Genomic DNA, 22,247 nt, shown 5'->3' with positions numbered 1-22,247 from the left:
AAGAAAGAATGTAAATTTGGTTTATGCATGTGTGCTGTTTTCTTTAAAGGAATAGTTCACCCAAAAATGAAAATTCTGTCATTCCAAACCCGTATGACTTTCTTACTTAAATGAAACACACAATGAGTTGTTAGGCAAAATGTTATGGACTGATAACATCACCATTCACTTTCACATTGTTGTATAAATAGAGAAGTGTCAACATTTTTCAAAATGTTTTCTCATAGGTTCCAAGGAAGAAATACAATTATACAGTTTATGAATGACATGAGAATAAGTAAATGCAGACAGAATTATATGTTTTTGGGTGAACTTTTTAAGGGTCAGTTCAGTTTCAATTCATGAAATACAGATACAGACCTAATTCATGCAATCATACCTGAAAAAAAAAAAAAAAACAACTGGGTTATCTCCATTGTATCTTTAATTTACAACTGTATCTCCTTCTTGGTCAAACTGTGCTGGAGTTGATCTTAACCCTGCATTCCCACAAACTATTGTCTCCCAGCTGTCTCTAATGGTTCACTTCCAGGCACCTATACCTTTTAATTAGAGTGCTCTTGTAGTCTGGTGCAAACAGATGGCTTGACTTCATCACTCTGAGAGGCCGTGCACACACGGAGGGATACCCTCAGGGATAATCTCACCTGTCCAAAGCATTTCTCACATCATTGCTTAGTTTATAAGATGATACCACTATTTTGACAGTTACGATTCTTTCCAGCTCCCCCATTTATTGTTAAATGCTCTTCTATAGGAAAATTGTACCTTGTATAAGCCTACGCACCAGTAGGCTTCAATAAAAAATTAAAAAACATACAATAAATTTTTTTAGCCCAATTATGATAAACACATTGTGGCATGATTTAATGTTCTTTGCAGTTGAGTTGTGTTTATATAGCTCATGGCTTTCATTCTCTCAGTCTCTAGCACGGTATTAATGATGCGTCCTGTCAGTGGCTTGTTGTCTGGCAAGGTGAACCTTCCATGTCACTTCTCCATCATCCCCACTGTTGCACCAATCAACAACACAGCCCCAGCAACATATTACTTGCGCATCAAATGGACCAAAATTGAGAGGGATATGGAGTCAACTGTTCTTGTTGCCCAAAACGGTGTAATTAAGATTGGTTCGGGTTACAGAAGTCGCGTGTCTGTGCCTAGTCACCCGGAAGACATTGGGGATGCTTCTCTGACTGTGGTGAAGCTAAGGGCAAGTGATGCTGGAATTTACCGCTGTGAAGTAATGTATGGGATTGAAGACACACAAGACACAGTCAATTTGGATGTTGATGGTAGGACTTAATTGTGCTGTTTAAATCTATCTATCTATCTATCTATCTATCTATCTATCTATCTATCTATCTGTCTGTCTGTCTGTCTGTCTGTCTGTCTGTCTGTCTGTCTGTCTGTCTGTCTGTCTGTCTGTCTGTCTGTCTGTCTGTCTGTCTTTCTGTCTGTCTGTCTGTCTGTCTGTCTATCTATCATGGTTGTAGATTAAGCACATATGCTGGCAATATGGAATATTTCTTACAGCAAATTTGATCACCGACAATCGTAACTGAAGTAAATTACACATAAATGAAAGTTCAGTCTGTTAAGTGGGACTGTTAATGGGAGAAAACCCACAAGCACAGATTATCTAAATTGTTGAGGGATTATACGGTTGTTTTGGACCCTCCCAGATTGCAGTACAGTGTAAAAAGTGAAAAGCACTCCAATAAACGTAGGCTTTCTTAATGTCTTCCTTCTGCATGTATGTGCTATGATTCTGGGACACAACTTGCTTTGGGAGGTTGATTTATGTATAGGCCATGTGAAAGGATGGGATGGGTCAACCCTGAACTGCTTTGGCTCTAGAATCAGAGCACCACCCTGCTTACAGCTAAGACACACTGCCATTTTAATGAGATCCATCACTCATTTAATTTATTTCAAAGCAACAATTATGGAGATGGCTGGAATGTCCCCTCATTCAGATGAATGTCCCAGCATTGCTTGGTTTATTAATTTGTTTATAAGCAACTTGCAGATACAAGTTGAAAGCAGTTTAAGTGGTTTTTTTTAGGATACATATCTATAACAGTCAATGATACCAGTAAAAGTAATGAATTATGCCCCCATTTAATGAAACTAACATGTGTAATGCTAATTGATGGAATAGTGTTTGTTAGGAAAATTCATTTTTGTTGTTTATTTTTTCCTTTGAACAGGCGTGGTGTTTCACTACAGGTCCAGGTTCAGCAGATACACCCTGAACTATGCTGAAGCTGTTCAAACTTGCAGTGATGTTGGAGCCACAATTGCTACAGCAGAACAGTTGAGAGCAGCTTATGCAGATGGTTTTGACCAGTGTGATGCTGGCTGGCTTGCAGATCAAACAGTGAGGTAAGAAACAACACACAACGACACAACAAAACTCTCACACAAACTGTTCACATACTGTTGAAGTCTGCAGTTTACATACACTTAGGTTGAATAAGTTGCAAGATGTGAGAAATTTTTCCAACAATTGTTAACATGCAGATTGTTTCACTTTTAGTTGACTATATCACAATTCCAGTGGGTCAGAAGTTTAAATAAGTTAAGTTAACTGTGCCTTTAAGCAGCTTGGAAAATTCCAGAAAATAATGTCTTTAGGTAATTAGCCAATTAGCATATGATGCTAATTAGAGTCAATTTGGGGTGGATTCAAACCTTCAAATTTTGTGCCTCTGCTTGACATCATGGTAAAATCAATAGAAATCAGCTAGTACTTCAGAAAAATAATTGTGGACCTCCACATGTCTGGTTCATTCTTGGGAGCAATTTCCAAAGGCCTGAATGTACCACGTTTATCTGTACAAACAATAGTACACAAGTATAACACCATGGGACCATGCGGCATACCGCTCAGGAAGGAGATGCATTCTGTCTCCTAGAGATGAACATAGTTTTGTGCAAAAAGTGCCAATCAATCGAAGAACAACAGCAAAGGACCTTGTGAAGATGCTGGAGGAAACATAGACAAGTATCTATATCCACAGTAAAATGAGTCCTATATCTACATAACCTGAAAGACTGCTCAGCAAGGAAGAAGCCTCTGCTCCAAAACCACCATAAAAAGCCAGACCACAGTTGGGAAGTGCACATGGGGACTAAGATCTTAGACCAGAAATGTCCTCTGGTCTGATGAAATAAAATTTTTAACTGTTTTACCATAATGGCCATTGCTATGTTTGGAGGAAAAAGCTGAAAGAAATAATTCTCTCTACTATTATTCTGACATTTCACATTCTTAAAATAAAATAGTGATCCTAACTGACCTAAGACAGGGAATGCTTTCTATGATTAAATATCAGGAATTGTAAAAAAAACTGAGTTTAAATGTATTGAATAATATGTATGTAAACTTATGACTTCAGCTGTACACTAACTGAAGTACAATGTACAATTCTCCTTCTAGCAAACTCTGTCCCTAAACTAAATTAAAGGACCAAAAATTCACCCAAAAATTGTCTATTATTATATTAATATTAATATATTTACTGACCTTAATATTTTTCCAAACCTTATGACTTTCTAATGCTGAACACAAAAGCTAATGAATCGAACAATAAGTGTCATAAATGTAGTCCAAGTGATTTGTACTTCATATCACACGTCTTCTTAAGGCATACAATAGGTTTTGGTGAGAACCAGAAATACACATCATTTTTCAATGTGCCACTATAAATGAGGTAATGTCATGCATTCATGAACGTACAATGAACATCAAGATTTTCACAGAAAAATTACTTAAATGTAGGATTGTTTCTTACCAAAACTTATTTTGGAACATTTGAAGACCTGGAAATTGATGACAAAGATAAATGCACAGAACTTCTTTTATAATATATATTTTGGTCCTTTTAAAACTTTAAAGCAAGGCATTATCCAATGTTATTGTATTGAAATGACAGACCAAGATATTAATTAAAACATCTTCCTTTGTGCTCCACATAATACAAAAAGTCATACTGGTTTGGAATGACATGAGGGTGAGAAATATCACACAATTGTAATTGGTGAACTATTCCTTTAACAATAAGTACAATATTATGCTTCAACATGTTGATATAAAAGTAAAATGCAAAAGCTATACAAATAATAATTGTGTATGCTTTTTTAACAAAGTCATGAGAAACATTCATCATGTGATGAAAATCTTTCCTTATTACTGTGTTGATTGTGTCTTTCTATCTAGATATCCAATCACTAGACCAAGGCCTGGTTGCTTTGGAAATCTGCCTGGAAAGCCCGGTGTCAGGTCATATGGCAAACGCAATCCCACAGAGACTTTTGACGTCTACTGCTATGTGGACAAGCTTGATGGTATGCTTCACTAAGTTATTTCTTACAACTTTACTTTTATAAATGCAAATATATTTTTAACAAACCTTGTTGAAGAGGCCAACAATTATGTGGTATTATAAAACATTTTTATAAGCAGCTGTTAATCTGTTGTATTTGCTCTATGTTGACACATTTAATGTGGTTTCAGACTGCGGTCATGACCAGATATGCATATCAGCCATATTGGTCATGAACTGTGGTATTAAGCATTGAAGGGGAAGCTTTCAACACTTTTGCTGCCACGGAAGAGAAGTTTAAACTCTGCTATTTATTAGCAAATCTGAATATTATTTTCAATGTGAATTGAATTTGCCATTTGGTCTTTGATGCTTGTTTCACTTAAGTACCTACATTCCTCTAAAATGCTGTTTAGAATGTTTCAATTTTACCTGTATTTAAAGCCCCTGTGAAGGCCCTTGACGAGCACAGTTCGATATGGTGTTTTGATATATTTCCTCCTGTAACAGGAAGTTGGGGCGGGACATGTCGAATGACTCATCCCATTTTACAAAGTAGCCAATAGGCTTTAATTTACAGCCACACACACACACACACACACACACACACACACATTTCACCATGCTGCTCTCAATACCGGCCAGCTTTTCCAAAGACTTGAGAACCGAACAATGATCTAACTGATAACATTAATCTATAGATAGCCCACAAACGCACACAGCACTTCGCTGTCCTTGCTATGGTTTGCGACGAGGCTACAGCTGTTGTGCAAGTCCAGTGCAGATGAATGAGAAACAAGAGAGTAAAAGATAATATATCCATCATGTTTTGAATCACAATACACTAAGCATAAATAATAAAGGACACATACGCAAGCTATACATTCCAAGAAACCTCCGGCTACACAAAAAATATAAACTCCAGCAATTTTCCTTGCATCTTGCTCCTGCACTGACACGTCCCATTCAGAAGTTATCATCCCTATGCCCTATTCCCTTCAAAGGGAAAAGATGATTCTGTTCATAAAATCGGTTTGGAACAACCCAACAGCATGGATTGTGCTCCCTATGTATGAAACTGCCCTGTGAAGACATGATCTGCATCAGTTAAAACAGACAGAAACTTTCTAGAAAGCATTTGTTTCTCAACCTTTGTGTGATGTCATGGATGTTCCTGAGTATTTTTAGCCAGAATAGATGGACTGCAGATTTTAAATGCTTTTATCTTCTGAAAAGTAATTTTGTCAATGTTTACAAGTACACTAGCACATAGATTATATTTTAACACTTTACAATAAGGTTCCATTCATTAACATTAGTTAACAACATAACTAACAATGAACAATACCTTTATTGCATTTATTAATCTTAGGTAATGTCAATTTCAACATATACTAATGCATTTTTAAAATCAAACGTTGTATTACGGTAACATTAGTTAACACTAGTTAATGCACTATGAATTAAAATGAACTAACAATGAACAATTGTATTTTTATTAACTAAAATTACCAAAGATTTATAAATGCTGTAACAAATATATTCTTAATTGTTTGTTCATGATGCATAATGCATTAACTAATGTTAACGAATGGAACCTTATTGTAACACAATCATTTAAACAGCAAACTCCATTTCTCAAAAAGCCAAATATTTATTAGTTATTTTTAGAATATCTTGTCAGTTGACTTACTGTAATCATAGTTTTCTCAATCTGTGGCATGACAGTAAGGCATAAAAACAGCTAACTTCAGAAACAGCTGGCAAATGGATTTCTGAAATTAAAACCCTTTTCTATGTTGTGGTGTTTAATATGTCTCATTCCCTCATGAAAGAAGATTTGGGATGTATTTACAGTTTTACTGTTGTAAATAACTAAGACGTCCGGAAAACCTCAGCGCTAGTTTTTGACAGCAACACCCAGGGCTGGGCAAAAAACAAATCCTTAATTTTTATTTTCATTTGATTCACCATGTTCTCTGATGTAAAACTTTTTTTTTTTCTCTCAAAAATGGTTTTATGAATATGCAGTCATCATATTATTTAGTTTTTTTCAGGAACTCCTCTACCCACATCTAAAATCTGGCTTTTGAACATAAGTGTTCTTTTTATGACAAACTCAACAATTTGCACATTTCTGAAATAGTATTTAATGTATCTTTTGTGTTTTTGCTTCAGGTAATGTTTACTTTGCCTCCACAATGCGTAAGATGACATTTGATGAGGCCAAAGCTGAGTGTGAAAGCAGGAATGCAGTGTTGGCATCACCCGGTCAACTCCACACTGCCTGGAGAATGGGCCTGGACCAATGTGATTATGGATGGCTTTCTGATGGCAGTGCACGCCACCCTGTCTCAATACCTAGAATTCAGTGTGGTGGTGGTGTGCTGGGTGTTCGCACCATGTATCGCTACCGAAATCAAACAGGCTTCCCGGATCCCAAAACGAAGCTAGGAGCATACTGTTTCAAAGGTAAAAACTATTCACTGTGCTTATGATTTGTTTATTGTGCTATAAAAGAATAACTGAGAGGTTGGGAGAATAGGTCAGTGGTCATTTTGCCAGCTCCTTGGCACATTGAAGTCATTTCTCTCAGCATGTGCATTATCAAGCCCCCACCACATGACACACTGCTATTAAAATTCCCTGGGTTACTGTGATTTTTAAGAGCAATAAATCAAAGCAGAATATTTGTTAGAGTGCACCTCTACACACAGTTGCATTATTTGTAACAACATTTTTACCAATTTTTGTTAATTGAAGTTCTTTTAAGTTGAGACGCAGAGTATGGAAAAGTTTACATGAGAGTAGCTCATTCTCTAGTGATTCACTGACCTCACTCTGCTGCATTCTGGGTTGCCGCCTATTTCCACAGAAACCAAACTGTGCTTGGTTAACAAGAGGGTTTAAACACTCTGAGTTCACTTATGCCACTGTAGTGTTTCATGGCTGAAAGTCCATTTTATAAAATGACAGATTCTTGTCAGATTTTGCTTTGTGGTGTTGTAGGTACTTGCACTTCAAAAAGACTGAGAAAATGTTCCAGTAATCCCATCATTTTAGATGATCTCATAATAATAATATTATGCAACCAGGCAGCCCTGTTGAAAAGACACTGTGCTTGTGTCCCCTGACAAGCATCTTAATGAACTTAACTTGCAAAACTTCCTTGGTGAAGCTGGTTGACCAAGGAAGTTTTGCAAGTTAAGTTCATTAAAGAGATAATGCCTACTAACCAGCTCCTTTTTTAATAAAACATTTTTTTATCCCCTTTTCTCCCAATTTCCACTACTTAGTAGGTCCTCGTGGTGGCGCGGTTACTCACCTCAATCCAGGTGGTGGAGGACAAGTCTCAGTTGCCTCCGCTTCTTATTACGTGGCTCATCGTGCATGACATTGCGGAGACTCTGCATGTGCAGGCTTATGTTAATCTCTGCGATCAATGCACAATTTACCACATGCCCCATTGAGGGTGAGAACCACTAATCGCAACCATGAGGAGGTTATCCCATGTGACTCTACCCTCCCTAGCAACCAGGCCAATGTGTTTGGAGACCTGGCTTGAGTCACTCAGCACACCCTGGATTCAAACTCATCACTCCTGGGGTGGTAGTCAGCGTCAATACTCGCTGATCTACCCAGGCCCCACTGACCATCTTCTTTTAGTTTTGCTGGTCCACCAGATAAAATTTTCATAAATAACGCACATTTGTAGCAACTCAGATGCACTGTATATAGCAGGTCTATATCAATCAATAAGCATAAAAAACGTTCCAAGAAGCTTTCTTTAAACATACAAAAGTGCTTAGGTGTTACCTTCCACTTTTTTTTTTTTGCCTTTGCTGCTGTCAGACTCACATCTTCCTGTCATTCACACCAGCGCTTATCTGAACAGACATGTAGATAAAGAGAGAGCTACTACCAGAGCTCCAAAATCAGTGGGTCTCGTTAACCCCTGACCTGGGGGGTTTATCTATTTAGCTGAGGCTAATTTAGATGACCTACTCCCTACCAGGCAGGGCACTCACCCAGAATGGCAGTGATAAGTAATGGACCTGGGGTTCACCCTAAACTGGACACTGTGACCTCTCTGTTTGTCTGGCCTGTTTCAACTCTGTAAATCCTATCTGAACCATGTGGCATTGAGTGCTGTTCAAATGTCTCCTCTTATGTGAAGAGTTGGTTCTCACATATGTCTGCCCTAGAACAACTACAAATGTTAGAAATAGTGACAGATCAACATAAAAACACATCTAATCTTTAATTATTTATGTAGTTATTTATTTTTAATTAGTGTACCCTGAATGCATACAGAAGTTTGGCATATGTAATGCATCCATGTGAATTATAATTTTTTTCTAATTAAAGCAAAACAATGGTTTACCAAAAATACAAATAAGACATTCACACATTCTAACATCCAATGAACAGTTTTTAGACAATGCATCATATGGATGAGGGGTATTTTTCTGAAAAGGAAAATGTACCTCATGGCTGACATCAGAGAAATCTGAATAGAGAGGATCTGTTGATAATGCAAAAAAGCTGGGGTCTTGGCTGCTGGCCTGTTGTAATGAAGAAACGTTTGGTGATGTGGCTTTGCTGTGTGTGTGTGTGGGGGGTTGGGTGGTTTACACAGTTTTTTTAGGTTCCAAACTGGTAATTACAAGGGTATTATGCTATACAGTTTAAGTCAGAAGTTTACATACACTTAGGTTGAAGCCATTAAAAAAAAGATTTTTTAACCACTCCACCGATTTTTTATTAGCAAACTATAGTATTGGCAAGTTGTTTAGGACTTGTGCATGATGTGAGAAATTTTTCCAACAATTGTTAACGGACAGATTGTTTCACTTTTAATTGACTATATCACAATTTCATTTAAGCAGCATGTCTTTATGCAATGAAGCCAATTTGTATCTGATAGGCTAAGTGGCTAATTGGAGTCAATTTGTGGTGGATGTATTTTAAGTAATACTTTCAAACATAGTGCCTCTGCTTGACATCATGGTAAAATCAAAAGAAATCAGCCAAGACCTCAGAAAAATAAACTGTGGACCTCCACAAGTCTGGTTCATCCTTGGGAGCAATTTCCAAATGCTTGAAGGTACCACGTTCATCTTTACAATCAATAGTACACAAGTATAAACACCATGTGACCACACAGCCATCATATTGCTCAGGAAGGAGATGCATTCTGTCTCTTAGAAATCAATGTAGTTTGGTGCAAAAAGTGCAAATCATTCCCAGAACAACAGTAAAGGACCTTGAGAAGATGCTGGATGAAACAGGTAGACAAGTATCTATATCCACAATAAAACAAGTCCTATATCCATATAACCTGAAAGGCTGCTCAGCAAGGAGGAAGCCACTGCTCCAAAACCACCATAAAAAGCCAGACTACAGTTTGTCAGTGCACATGGGGACAAATATCTATTTTGGAGATATGTCCTAAAGCAAAAATTTAACTTTTTGGCCATAATGACCATCATTATGTTTGGAGGAAAAAGGGTAAGGCTTGGAAGCCGAAGAACACCATCCCAACTGCAAAATGGATTAATGACAACAAACTCATTGGAGTGGCCATCACAAAGCCCTGACCTCAGTCCGATTTAACATTTGAGAGCAGAACTGAAAAAGCATGTGAATGCAAGGACCCACAAACCTGACTCAATTACACCAGTTCTGTCTGGAGGAATGGGACAAATGTTTAAATGTATTTGGCTAAGGTGTATGTAGACTTCTGACTTCAACTGTAATTGTGGTTTATGAGGACATTTCTAATTTCGCTTAAAAAACTTACTTAACTATGTTTTTTTTTTTTTTTATGTAAAAAGCTGAATTTGTTTTTTTAAGGATATAGTCTATAGTTCGTACATTATAAAATCATTATGTCTATGGAGAGTCCTCATAAAGATAGCCACACCAACATGTGTGTGTGTGTGTGAACACATAGGCTAATTGGGAGGGCTAAGCAGTCAGTAAGAACATGTAAGCTGTTTATAATTTGTATAAATATATCCACAATAAAATGAAGCTGAATAACTTGAGTATGGGTGTTTTCACACTTGAGTCCTCTTTAAAAGAATTTAAGAACTAAAAGTGCACCAAAAAGTGTACTGAGTGAAAAAGGACCCAGTTCTCTTTGCATTCACACTATTTGTGACCTTGAAAGTGGGCTCAGATTTCTTTTTGGTCCACTTGACCCTTTATGGGGTCTCAGTAAATTTTTAATTCACTTGTGTTGTTTTTGTGGAACCCAGACCACTTTTTAAAAGACATAATTGATGGTAATTATTATTATTATTATTATTATGGCAATATTAAATGTTAAGAGTACAATTAGTTCTACATATTAATTTATGAGATTATTAAGCATGTTTAATACACTTAAAATAAAAAAAAAAATAGCATTAGTACAGGTGTCTTTGTTCAATAAAACATATTTTATTGATCTAGATTTAAAAAAGAACTGCATTACATAGTCTAAATGCTATATAACATATTGTTTTTTATAAATTCAAAGGGAAAAGCAATGCATTCAACTGAATTCATAGTATTTTTTATATTAATAATACTGTATTTCGAGGTGGAATTCAATCATGGACAATGATAGATTAGTCATATTACCAACAAAAAATACGATTTATCATGGTTTTTATCAATGTACAGCCTCGGGCAACATCCTTTCATTGAAGACAATACTAATATATTCCTTTTGTAATCTCTTAACTGTCACACTATAATCCAATGCGGTCTGGTTAAACCCTCGAGTCTTCATTTGCACAGAACACTGAAGAAAGATTTTGTGTGGAGTTTAAATAGTTTTCATCAGCAACTCTGTCATCTCCATTTAAACATAATTAGCAGCTTGTCGCGTCTCTTCTCTGCATGTCATCATTACTGGAGTATGGTAACTTGACAGGGCCAAACTTGTTTGGTATTATGCGATAGGGAAAATCAAGTGAGCCTGGAGCACTTTGTGTTTACAATGCGAACCGAACCGCAGGCTGCAAGCAATCCACCTCCCGAGATTCGGTTCACTCTAAAGGGGTCTGAGATTGTTTGGAGTGTTCACATATGGGCCAATAATCCCGCAAACTGTGCTCAGACCTCTGAAAAAGAAGTGTGAAAACACCCTTAATCTGATGTGCCATTCAAATTTAACATTTACATATTTAAATCCAGACAATTCATTCAATGAAATGTTCAAAGAGCAGACTGTATCTACTGTGGTAAGCTTGAAAAAATTACAAAAATCTTTAGATGTCAACAATTTAAAAAGCTTAAAAGGAATATTCGAAACAAGTTTAATCGACAGCATTTGTGGCATAATGTTGATTACAAAAAATAATGACTGACTTGTCTGTCCTTTACTTTAAAAATACTTAAATCAGTGTTATAGTGAGGTACTTACAATAGTGAATGGTGCCAATTTTTGGTGCCAAGAAGGTTTAAAGGCATAAATGTGAAGCTTATAATATTATAAAAACACTTAAATGAATTCTTCAGCTAAAACTTGTGTATTATTTGAGCTGTAGTCATTTAAATTGTCATTTTAGGGTTTTGACATTACATCGTCATGGAAACAAAGTTGTAAATGTGGTTTAGCTTTACACAGAAAAGGTTAGAAAGCAATTTTATCACATTAACAAGAATATTGTCTATGTCTTGTGGCTATACTTTTAAAACAGTGAGTATTTTAACATTTAGGTATTAGCCCCATTCACTTCTATTGTAAGTGCCTCACTGTAGCCTCACTGTAACCTCACTGATTTTTGCTTTTTTTAAAGAAAAGTATAGACAAGTCTAATAAAATATTTGTGGCAAACAAAATTATGCCACAAATGCTGTTAATTTAGCTTAACTTGATTTGAAACTGGAATATTTCTTTAAAGGAACAGTTCATCCAAAAATGATTATTCTCTCATCATTTACTTTCCCTCATGTCATCTCAAACTCGTAAGACATTCTTTCTTCCGCGGAACAAACTTGCTGACCAAACTTTCAAGCCCCAAAAGAACATAATGGCAACATAAAGGTAATCCATAACATTCCAGTGTTTTAATCCAACCCGATCTCATGAAAATTCTTACATATTTCAGGAGTTGGCTATTTCGTATGATTTTATATGATATTGTTCTTATAAGTTTGTATGATTTTATCCTGGATATTTAATGTGTGTTATTATTATTTATAATTTTGCTTTATGATGTGCATATTGGATTTAATTCACTGCAACCTACTTATTTTAGAGCAGGGTTTCTGTAATACAACATTTTGGAGAAATACTGTCACAAATATTGTCTACAAGTATTGACAGAATATTTACATTTTTTCTTTTAGGTTATAAGCTTTTATTCAATCAGTCCTCTTGGGTGGGTGTCACAATCAAGGATGGTACCACTACGGAGTCCAACACCACATTCTCCACCACAGAGGTCAACCCTACAGGCCAGACTCAATTTCCTGATTCTAGCCTCTCTCAAGTGCCTGGAGTGTCTCAGGCTACCTCCAATAATGACCAGCCCTTAACAAGTACTTTTGAAAGCCAGGCACCAACAGATGCCCCTTTTATGTTTTCTACAAGCATGGCACCACTACGGACAAGCCATGTCTCTGACAGTCTAAAATCTATCCACACGCCATATGCAGCAGTGGTCATTATGAAATCTGAGGAAAGTGTTCCAACAACCAAACCTCCAGAGTTTTATATTAGTGATTTTGGCACTGAGGAGGCTGATGAGGGAGCAAAAGTTCGTGGAGATGTAGTCCGTGGAGAACCTACTACTTCAGTCCCCACTGCCACAGAGGAACCAACTGAGGAAACAGAGGATAAGAGCATAATTGAAGTGGGCACCATTCAACCTGATGTTCTTCTCTTAGCCTCTGCAAGCACAGAAACCATGTTTGCAGTAGGGAAAACAGAGGAAGCTATCATGGTGGGGGATAAAACAGACAACAGAGTTTCTGACCTTGATCACACTGCAATCTTCTCTACCGTAGAACCAATCTTGAACAGTATCACTCCAGACTCAAGACTCCAGACTGTAAAAGTGTCAAAGCCCAATACAGAACAGACAATGGGAATTACTGAAACAGTAACATTAGTTAACAATGATGAATCATCATCCCTTAGCAAATCCATCAGTGAAACTGATGATGAAAGAGTCCCATTACAGATTCTGTCTCACACAGCTAGTGAGACTGATATTGGTAAAAATGAAACTGAATCACCTACTTCCACACACTCATCATTCACAATAGCAACAGAGTCTACTTTTCTTGAGAGTGCTAAATCTACTGTGTTCTCTGAGTATGAAAATGAGATTAGCACTGATGGTATTGTTATGGCAGAACCTCCACTTGTGTTCACAGACAGTTCAACCAGCCCTGAACCAGAACCTTCAAAGTCCTCCAATGGAGTTACAAGTACTACAATCACTGGCTCTATTATTACATCCACTGTTTCTATGCATAATACACAACCTGGAGAAACATCTACTACAAGAACTTCCAATCTAACACAAAAAGAGTTACAATCATTCACCAGCTATTCAGAAAGAGGAACAGCTGAATCGACAGACCATGGTACCAAGTCACCAGGTCTGACTAAGCCTTTTTCAAGAACAGCTGCGTCAGCATCGGCTTCAACTACTTCAGAGACACCCAAGGCGATGCTTTCAGAGGACAAAAACACCACCCCTGATTTTGATGCCAAATATCTCCCATCAGGTATGATTTCTACTGCTTTGAGGCTCACATGTGGTCTGAGCAAAGAGATCTTTCAGTCCAATTGCTAGATAAGGTTAATGAACAGCAGTCGGTTGCAATAAACACCTTAAGAAAACTCTTAATGGGAATACACTTACAATAATAACAAAGGGGTTTCTTGCAACTCGGACCAGAAGCACAAAGTAGGGCTGCTACATCATGAACAAATTTTGATCAAAATTATAATAGTTTGATTATTCATAGATCTACCTTATGTAAAGAGGTACGTATCACATGTAGGGAGCTTTATATGTTTCTCTTCATTAGTGGGTTTCAATAACTAATCTACATCTACATCAGATACCTATCAAGGATTCTATCTGATAGACCTATGGTTCAGAAATGTCTCTCTAACAGGACTGTTAAAGGCAAATCATCCTCCATGGTTCCAAAAGTTAGAATGTATCTTTGCAGCATAGAAAGAATATTGGTCATGGTGGCTGATCGTAAAAATTTTTATCCTAGTACTGGATGTCATTGTAATGATAACGGTGCTGTCCAAGGTTCTGAAAACGTTGTTCTATACATTGCAAATGTATAAAGAGAAGAATTTGTTCATACATAACATAAAAATGAATGTTGCTCTTTATTCCCTTTGCAGCTCAGTCAATTCTTATTTATGTGTAAAAACACACATTCATTAAATTACCTGAAAGAGATTAACAAATAATTTTGTATGATACTTATAACTTTTTAGTTTAAGAATCGTTGTTATATAAACAGAAGTAATTTCCTCTCAAAGTTCTGTGTTGGTTATGAGAGGCACTTATGCAAACTGGATCCGGGGGAAAATGTAATAACTTAAATGTATTTGTTGTTCAAATCACACACAAGTAACTACGTTTACTTTCCCAATCTGTCTGAAATTGCTCCCAATGCTTCAAAAATAGACTTATTCACAAAAAAATTATTTTGTCAAACAAGAAATAACATCTGATAAATCTAGATAGACTTTGCTCAAAATTACTTTTATTTATATTTGGAATACTTTTAATGGAGACACATTTAATGGGCCCATATAAAGTGGTTCTCGACAATATAGTTAGGACCTGGCTATATGGCTATCAAAATTTGCATCTCAGTATTTATTTTTAGAATATTTAATCTCTCAATATTTATGTATCAGATGAACCATCATTTCAACCAAACTGAAAACAGTGAACCTGGACTGCCTTGCTTTAACAATGCATGCAAACCCCGTTTATTCTGAAGTACACACATATTGTTTAATTAAATTGCAGCTTTTTGTGGTTTAAAAAAATCACACAAGGCCTAGGTTATTAAAACTTAATGGCTATATAATAAGTGCATTAACATCTTTGTGATATTAATGATGTTGCATCATTTTGTATCATAAGAAAAATCCTTGTGACTATGTCGTGAATATTCAATACATCGCCCAAGCCTGTGATACTGTGAGAATAAAGGATAATTTCTTGCTTAGTGTTGTCATTCAAACTGGTAACTACAGTTGTATTCAATAGGTCTTAGCACAAAAAATGGAAAATCAAAGAAAAATCTGTAATGACGGCAAATAAACACACACAGTATGTGTGTCATCCATAAAACTAGTAAAATTCCAAAATGATTTATTCTTGCTGGAATGAAATTTCTTAAACTTTTAAACTCCAGGACCTAAACTACACAACAGGTGCAGCATTAGATGGTTAGTGTGATCTAATGGCAGGCTATTTAGTTCCATCTGGCATAGAGGGTCACATGACAGATGTGGAATTATTTCGTTTCTTAGACCTGTTTCTTAGAGGATGCCCTAACAAATCTGTTCTCTGAGTGTTCTCTGTCAGTGACTATAAGTTTGGCTAATTAAATCTTGGACCCTTACCTGCATAAACATAGGAGGTCTGTTAGGGCACTGAAGTCTGGACGCTACAGCATGGCTGATGTCGTCTCTACAGCAGAGTCTCCTCTGTGTGGAGACAGCTGAATTGCCAGAAGCTGGAAGTGAAGGGAGTGTAAATGTGGCTTTCTTCAGTTGGCCATGCCTGTTTAGTAAAAATGTTTTAGGACCAAAGGACAGCAAGGATGTAATAATGAAACATTACACATTTCATGTAAAAATATTATGAAATAAAGATTAAACTAATAAGTTCAGGCTGGATGTTGGCCAGGATGCTTATTGCAGTGAGGTAATGATTTAAGCACAAAAGCACATTTGTGCCTGCATTCAGCCATCTGCCTTGCTCTCCTTTTTTAGCATGCTCCAGCTTGATATTATATGATGACTATTTTTTTAACTGCTACATTAAATGACACTGGGAACGTTTGGTTTGGCCATTGCCTTGTGTCTGAAAGCATAAATGGCAAATGGGAAAGAGGGGGTTGAGGGGTTCTGTCTATCCAGATTCATGTTGGGTTAACCAGGTGTCTGCATATGTGAACATCTGCCGCTGCGGTTCCAACTTTCATCCACTAATCAAGTTCAGCTTGTGGGAAATATCGGTACCTTTTCAATCTCGAAACAGGCATGCTTGTATATCTGCAGTTGTGTATATCAGTAGTATAATTTGCATATCTGAAGTTGTGGGGAGTGTTTATCTGAAGGCCAAAGTGTGTAACCCTAGTGTTCTGGCCAATTCCCCACATTGGCCCATATCAATCTTGGCCTCCTAATAATCCCCATCCATGAATTGACTCTATATCTCTACTCTCTCCTTTCCACCAATAGCTGGTGTGCGTGGTGAGCATACTGAAGCTCAATGGCTGCCGTCGCATGGTGGTTGAGGAGAGTCACCTGTTCGCTATGTAAAGTGCTTTGAGTGTAGAGTCAGAAAAGTGTATATAAGTGTAAAATGTATTAATTCATTCAATGTTGCTGTAAGGAGATATCTATAGAAATGTTAGATCTGGTGGATCTATAGGGCTTTAGTTTGTGGCAATCTGTCCTGTTTACTGAGGAAGGTAGGAACAGGATGTCTGTCTTTGCTCTGGGCTTTGATGACGCAGTTACAGTCAGGACATTTGTGGATAGAACCATAGAAAGACCATTTATGTTGTATGATGATTGCTTTCAGTGTAGTTCTAAGTTAATCAAATTCTTAAAGATAATTTACCACAAACATTTGATATCTCTTTTTGTTTTGATTAACCCAAGGCTCTTAATGGGGGATAAGGGATAATTCCATAATTATTGGCTCACCCTTATGCTGTTCCAAACACGTATTATTTTTTCTTCTGTGGAACACAAAAGGAGAAGTTTGCATGTTATTTCCAGTCACCATTCACTTACTGTAACACTGTTTGGTCACTCAATGGAGGAGTCAGGAGACAGCGAAGCAGGTTTCAGGTCAGTTTTCAATTCTCTCTTAACCCACTCGACGGTAACCATCGGAACACAGGAACACATAAGCAATAAACACAAGCATAAGCGTTAACAATGTCCACCTTCAGGTTTCTCTCTCCCCCTCTCTGGATACTTGGTGTTCCTTTTATGTCTCCCTCAGCATCACTATAACAAGACACCGGTGTTAGGGTTAATTATAAACCAGGTGACAAGCCTTACCGCTCTCTCTCTCCTGCAGACCGACACACGACCACGTCCCCACGCCACATGCCCCCACCGCTGACTCAGGCCAGGGCAACATCCGGCCTGCCTACCCCCCCCCCCCATTTCTGGAGAGAAAGTCAGCCACAACCATCTGCGTCCCTGGCCTGTGGACCACCTTGAATTTAAAGGGCTGGAGAGCCCGATATCCATTGGTTATCCAGGCCCGCCCCAGCAGGTAGTAGCGGAGCGCCAGAACAGCCCACTTAATTGCAAGACACTTCTTCTCGATGGTGCTATATTTTGTCTCCCTGAAGGAGAGCTTGCGCCTAATAAAAAGTACTGGCCGTTCCTCCCCTCCGACCTCCTGCGAGAGCACTGTGCCCAGCCCCCTGTCAGATGCATCAGTCTGCAAAATAAAGGGGGGAGAGAAATCAGGTGCATGTTAAAGCGGCCCCTCACACAGTGCAGATTTTACCTTAAGGAAGGCCTGTTGGCACGACTCTGTCCACTGGACCAGATCGGGAGCCCCCTTTTTAGGAAGGTCAGTCAGCGGGCTGGTGACATCAGAATAACTAGCCACAAACCTTCAGTAGTAGCTAGCCAGCCCCAAAAACTGCCTTACCCCCTTTTTGGTCTTGGCTGCCGGGCAGGCTGCAATCGCTGTGGTTTTGTCAACCTGTGGACGCACCTGCCCGTGACCCAAGTGGAACCCCAGATGCCTAACTTCCACCCGCCCAATTGCACATTTCTTCGGGTTGGCCGTGAGTTCTGCCTGCCTCAGCAGTCTCAGGACAGCCGTCAGATGTTGCATATGCCGCCGCCAGTCATTACTGTAAATTATAATGTCATCTAGATATGCGGCGACATACGCCGTGTGCGGTCTGAGGATCTTGTCCATAAGGCGCTGAAACGTGGCCGGGGCTCCAAACAACCCAAAGGGAAGTGTCACAAATTGGTGTAATCCGAACAATGTGGAAAAAGCGTTTTTTTCTCGGGACATTGGAGTTAAAGGGATCTGCCAATACCCCTTTGTTAAGTCCAGCGTCGAGTAAAATTGAGCCGCGCCCAACCGACCGAGTTAACTCATCAATTCGCGCATTGGATAAGCGTCAAATTTGGACACTGCGTTCACTTTCCGGTAGTCAACATGGAAACAGACCAAGCCGTCACTCTTCGGTACCAGAACTACCGGGCTGGCCCAATCACTCTGCAAATCTTGTATTACGCCCATTTCTAGCATTGCCTCTAATTCTTCCCTAACAACCTTTTTCTTGTGCTCAGGAAGATGATAGTGGCAGCTACGAACCACCACACCCGGGGTGGCCTCGATATAGTGTTCTATGAGTTTAGTGCGACCGTGCAGGGGAGAAAATACATCTGCGAACTCCGCGTGCAGTCTTGCAACAGCGGAGTTGGTCTCCGCAAGGGACCGGGGTGAATGAATTTGCTTTGGGAGATACCTCCGGCCCGAGCTCCACCCTCTTCGGAACCGCCGTCACCAAGGCTACAGGTACCACCTCCCTCCATGGTTTGAGGAGGTTGAGGTGGTAGGTTTGACGTGACCCTCTCCTATCCGTTCGCTTAACCTCATAATCGAGATCTCCAACTCGTCGTGAGACCTCAAAGGGTGCTTGCCAATTGGTGAGTAATTTGGAGCTCGAGGTGGGCAGCAACACAAGCACTTTATCTCCCTGTGAAAATTCCCGTAGTTGAGTGCCCCTGTTGTATAGTCGGCGTTGGAGATCTTGTGCTTGGAGCAAATTCTCCTGTGTTACCCGTCCCAAAGTGTGGAGTTTTGCTCGAAGGTCAAGAACGTATTGAATTTGATTTTTACTATCTGAAGGTCCTTACTCCCAAGCTTCACGTATGACGTCAAGCACGCCCCATGGGTGGCGCCCATACAGTTGCTCAAATGGGGAAAAGCTGGTGGTGGCTTGTGGGACCTCTCGTACTGCAAATAGCAGGGGTTTTAAGGTCTTATTAAATCGTTCGACCAGTCCGTTGGTTTGCGGGTGGTAAACGCTGGTAGGAATCGACATAATGCCTAATAATTCATATAGTTTGTGAAGTGTACGTGACATCAATGTTGTGCCTTGATCCATGAGGATTTCCTTTGGAATCCCCACTTGGGAGATAATTTTGAAAAGTGCCTCCGCAACACTGCGTGCTGAGATGTTGCGTAGAGGCACCGCTTCCGGATATCGCGTTGCATGGTCCACCAGCACTAACACAAAGCAGTGCCTGCATGCAGTCTTTTCTAATGGCCCGACGAGATCCATTCCAATTCTGTCGAAGGGGATCTTGATCAATGGCAGCGGGCGCAATGGCACTTTTGGGGTGGCCGGTGGGTTCACCAACTGACATCCCCTTGAATGCCCAGCCAAAAGAAACGGGCCATTATAACGTTCAAAGACTTTTCGTGACCTAAGTGGCCATTGGATTATAGTGAGCCGCCTTGAAGAGTGTTTACTGATGGCTCTTCGGTACTAACAGCTGAGTTGAAACCTCTTTGGTTTGAGTGTCCTGCGTCACTCCATACAACCGCTCTTTGATAATAGATAAGAATGGGTATGTGAGCGCAAGACCGCACTGGAGATGTTGACCATCAATTACTTTCACTTGGTCGAAGGCGTGCCTGAGGGACTCGTCACGCGACTGCTCCAGAGGGAAGTCCCCCTCAGGGAAGCCCCTGAGAACGGGAACTCCCTTGTCTGTATCATCCTGACGCGGAGCCGAAGTTGACGGACCCGGCACCGCCTCCCCAGCCATAGTATCCATCCACATGACCCATCCACACACATTACCCTCAGTAAATTTTTAAAACTGGGCCAATTGGTTCCCAGAATTAGTGGATGGGTGAGGCGGGAATTAACCGCAGCCTCGACTCTATGCCTTTTTCCCCTGAATCGTATCTCAACAGTAACCACATTGTGACTTGTGAATGTCACCATGCACGCACCTCACCCTCACCAGTTTATTTTTATCCAATGCCTGCCTTGCACCAAGCGTTGGTGGATCGAGGTTTGAGAACAACCTGTATCCACCAAAGCTTGTTGGTATATGATACATTCCTACCGATCAGGGGCGGCCTGTGGAGTGTCGGGGATCCGAAACAGTGTCCCCACCTCCATCCCAGGACACCGTTCCTGTTTGTGCTTATTAGTTTGTGCTTATTAAACCACAAAATATTTCGATTTAATTATATCAAAATATAATATGCATGTGCTATGCAGTTCAAGGTTTATGAATGCTCTCTGTCATATACATATACGCGTGCATGATGATCATGATGCAGCTTATGAGCAGCCAGCTTCAAATGACGATTTTGCTCCGCTACAATAGAAATCTTTTGCGATCTCTGAAATGTGCTCAGATGGAAAAATCATGGCAAAAATTGTAGTGTGCACCTGGCTTCAGACAGGAAAGTGCATAAAAACATAATTAATTATTCACATACAACTTTGCTTACTTTACAAAGCATTTTCTTTTTTTCAACAGTTACTCAAAGTCTGATGCCTTTTGAAGAGCTACAGTCACACAACCCAAAGGTGGCAATCATCCATGAGGTTCCTGATGAATCTGTTCCTACTGTTGGTGAGCCATTTGTTGCAAGTGGGGACTCTGATTTCTTCTCCCCTCTAGGGGTCACCATGTCCCCAACACTGAGCTTCATAAATGGCAAACATGAGGTGACACTTCAGCCCAAACATGATCCGTCAGAAGTAAGAGGAGGTACGTTTGGAAGTGAGTCCCTTGCAACCCACAACTACACACAAATCGATGAACAAAGGGAAATAATATTTGAATTTGATAGTCCATTAGTAACACCACATGAATCCCTGGTGTCAGGATCCTCAATGGTATCCCCCTTGTTCTCCACCAGCCTTAATACAGACTATGAATTTGGCAAAGGATCGATAGTAGTTGAGTCAACTCCACCATCAGCTCCCATAGAAATCAGTAAAGAGGAGACTCTCATAGCAGAAGGGACCTTTATGCCAAGCATTTCATCCACTGCCTCAACTGAAAAACACTCATCTTTAAAAACAGTGCACCCAGCTCAGGAACCAACGGTTAAACAATTACAGACCACTTTGGATAATCGTGACAATACTGAGTCGACTATAGCTCCGAACACATTAGTGCACAACAGAAGCTCAACTGACACAGAGACTACTGATATTATTAGCAAAGAGTTCACAACAAGTTCTTCATTGTGCACCACAACCAAATCAGACCAGGAACTTACCAAAACATCTTCTGATATGACTAAAACTATCTTAGTGGTTAGCACAACAGATGCTGAGATTGAATCTACGTTTGACTCAACATTAACAAGCACAGTGGAAGCATCTGGATCACTCAGAATTGAGTCCTCAACAGGAAGCACAGTCACAAGTCAATATGATATCACATCACACGGCACAACAATTACTGAAAGTGTCACAGAGGAAAGAGCACAGCCTTCCGAGTCCACCATCACGGATGCATCAGGGACTCTGTACTCCTCTACACAAAGAGAACGTTTTGATGATAAATTATCTGAAAGCACTGTTACAATGACATCAGAAAGGACAACAGCCAAAGATGTGCTGTCAGAGGCTAGTTTAACATCAGTTTTGCCATCCTCAGAAACA

At 39.3% G+C, this 22,247-nt stretch overlaps 1 protein-coding gene across 1 annotated transcript in view; it reads left to right on the top strand.

Annotated features, from left to right (window-relative positions):
• The first annotated feature begins 931 nt into the window (after positions 1 to 931).
• The window catches only part of vcana (versican a), a 64,103-nt gene continuing 42,787 nt past the window's right edge, over positions 932 to 22,247 (top strand). The window contains exons 1-4 of the mRNA XM_052112146.1: positions 932 to 1,295; positions 2,214 to 2,388; positions 4,226 to 4,353; positions 6,510 to 6,803. Of these exons, the coding sequence (XP_051968106.1) occupies positions 941 to 1,295; positions 2,214 to 2,388; positions 4,226 to 4,353; positions 6,510 to 6,803 (952 nt within the window). The 5' untranslated portion in view covers positions 932 to 940. The remainder of the gene's footprint in view (positions 1,296 to 2,213; positions 2,389 to 4,225; positions 4,354 to 6,509; positions 6,804 to 22,247) is intronic.

This window comes from Xyrauchen texanus, chromosome 3, assembly GCF_025860055.1.
Source record: "Xyrauchen texanus isolate HMW12.3.18 chromosome 3, RBS_HiC_50CHRs, whole genome shotgun sequence".
NCBI classification, from domain to species: domain Eukaryota; kingdom Metazoa; phylum Chordata; class Actinopteri; order Cypriniformes; family Catostomidae; genus Xyrauchen; species Xyrauchen texanus.
Note: the sequence above shows the minus strand (reverse complement) of the source record. Positions and strands in the feature narration are given on the sequence as shown.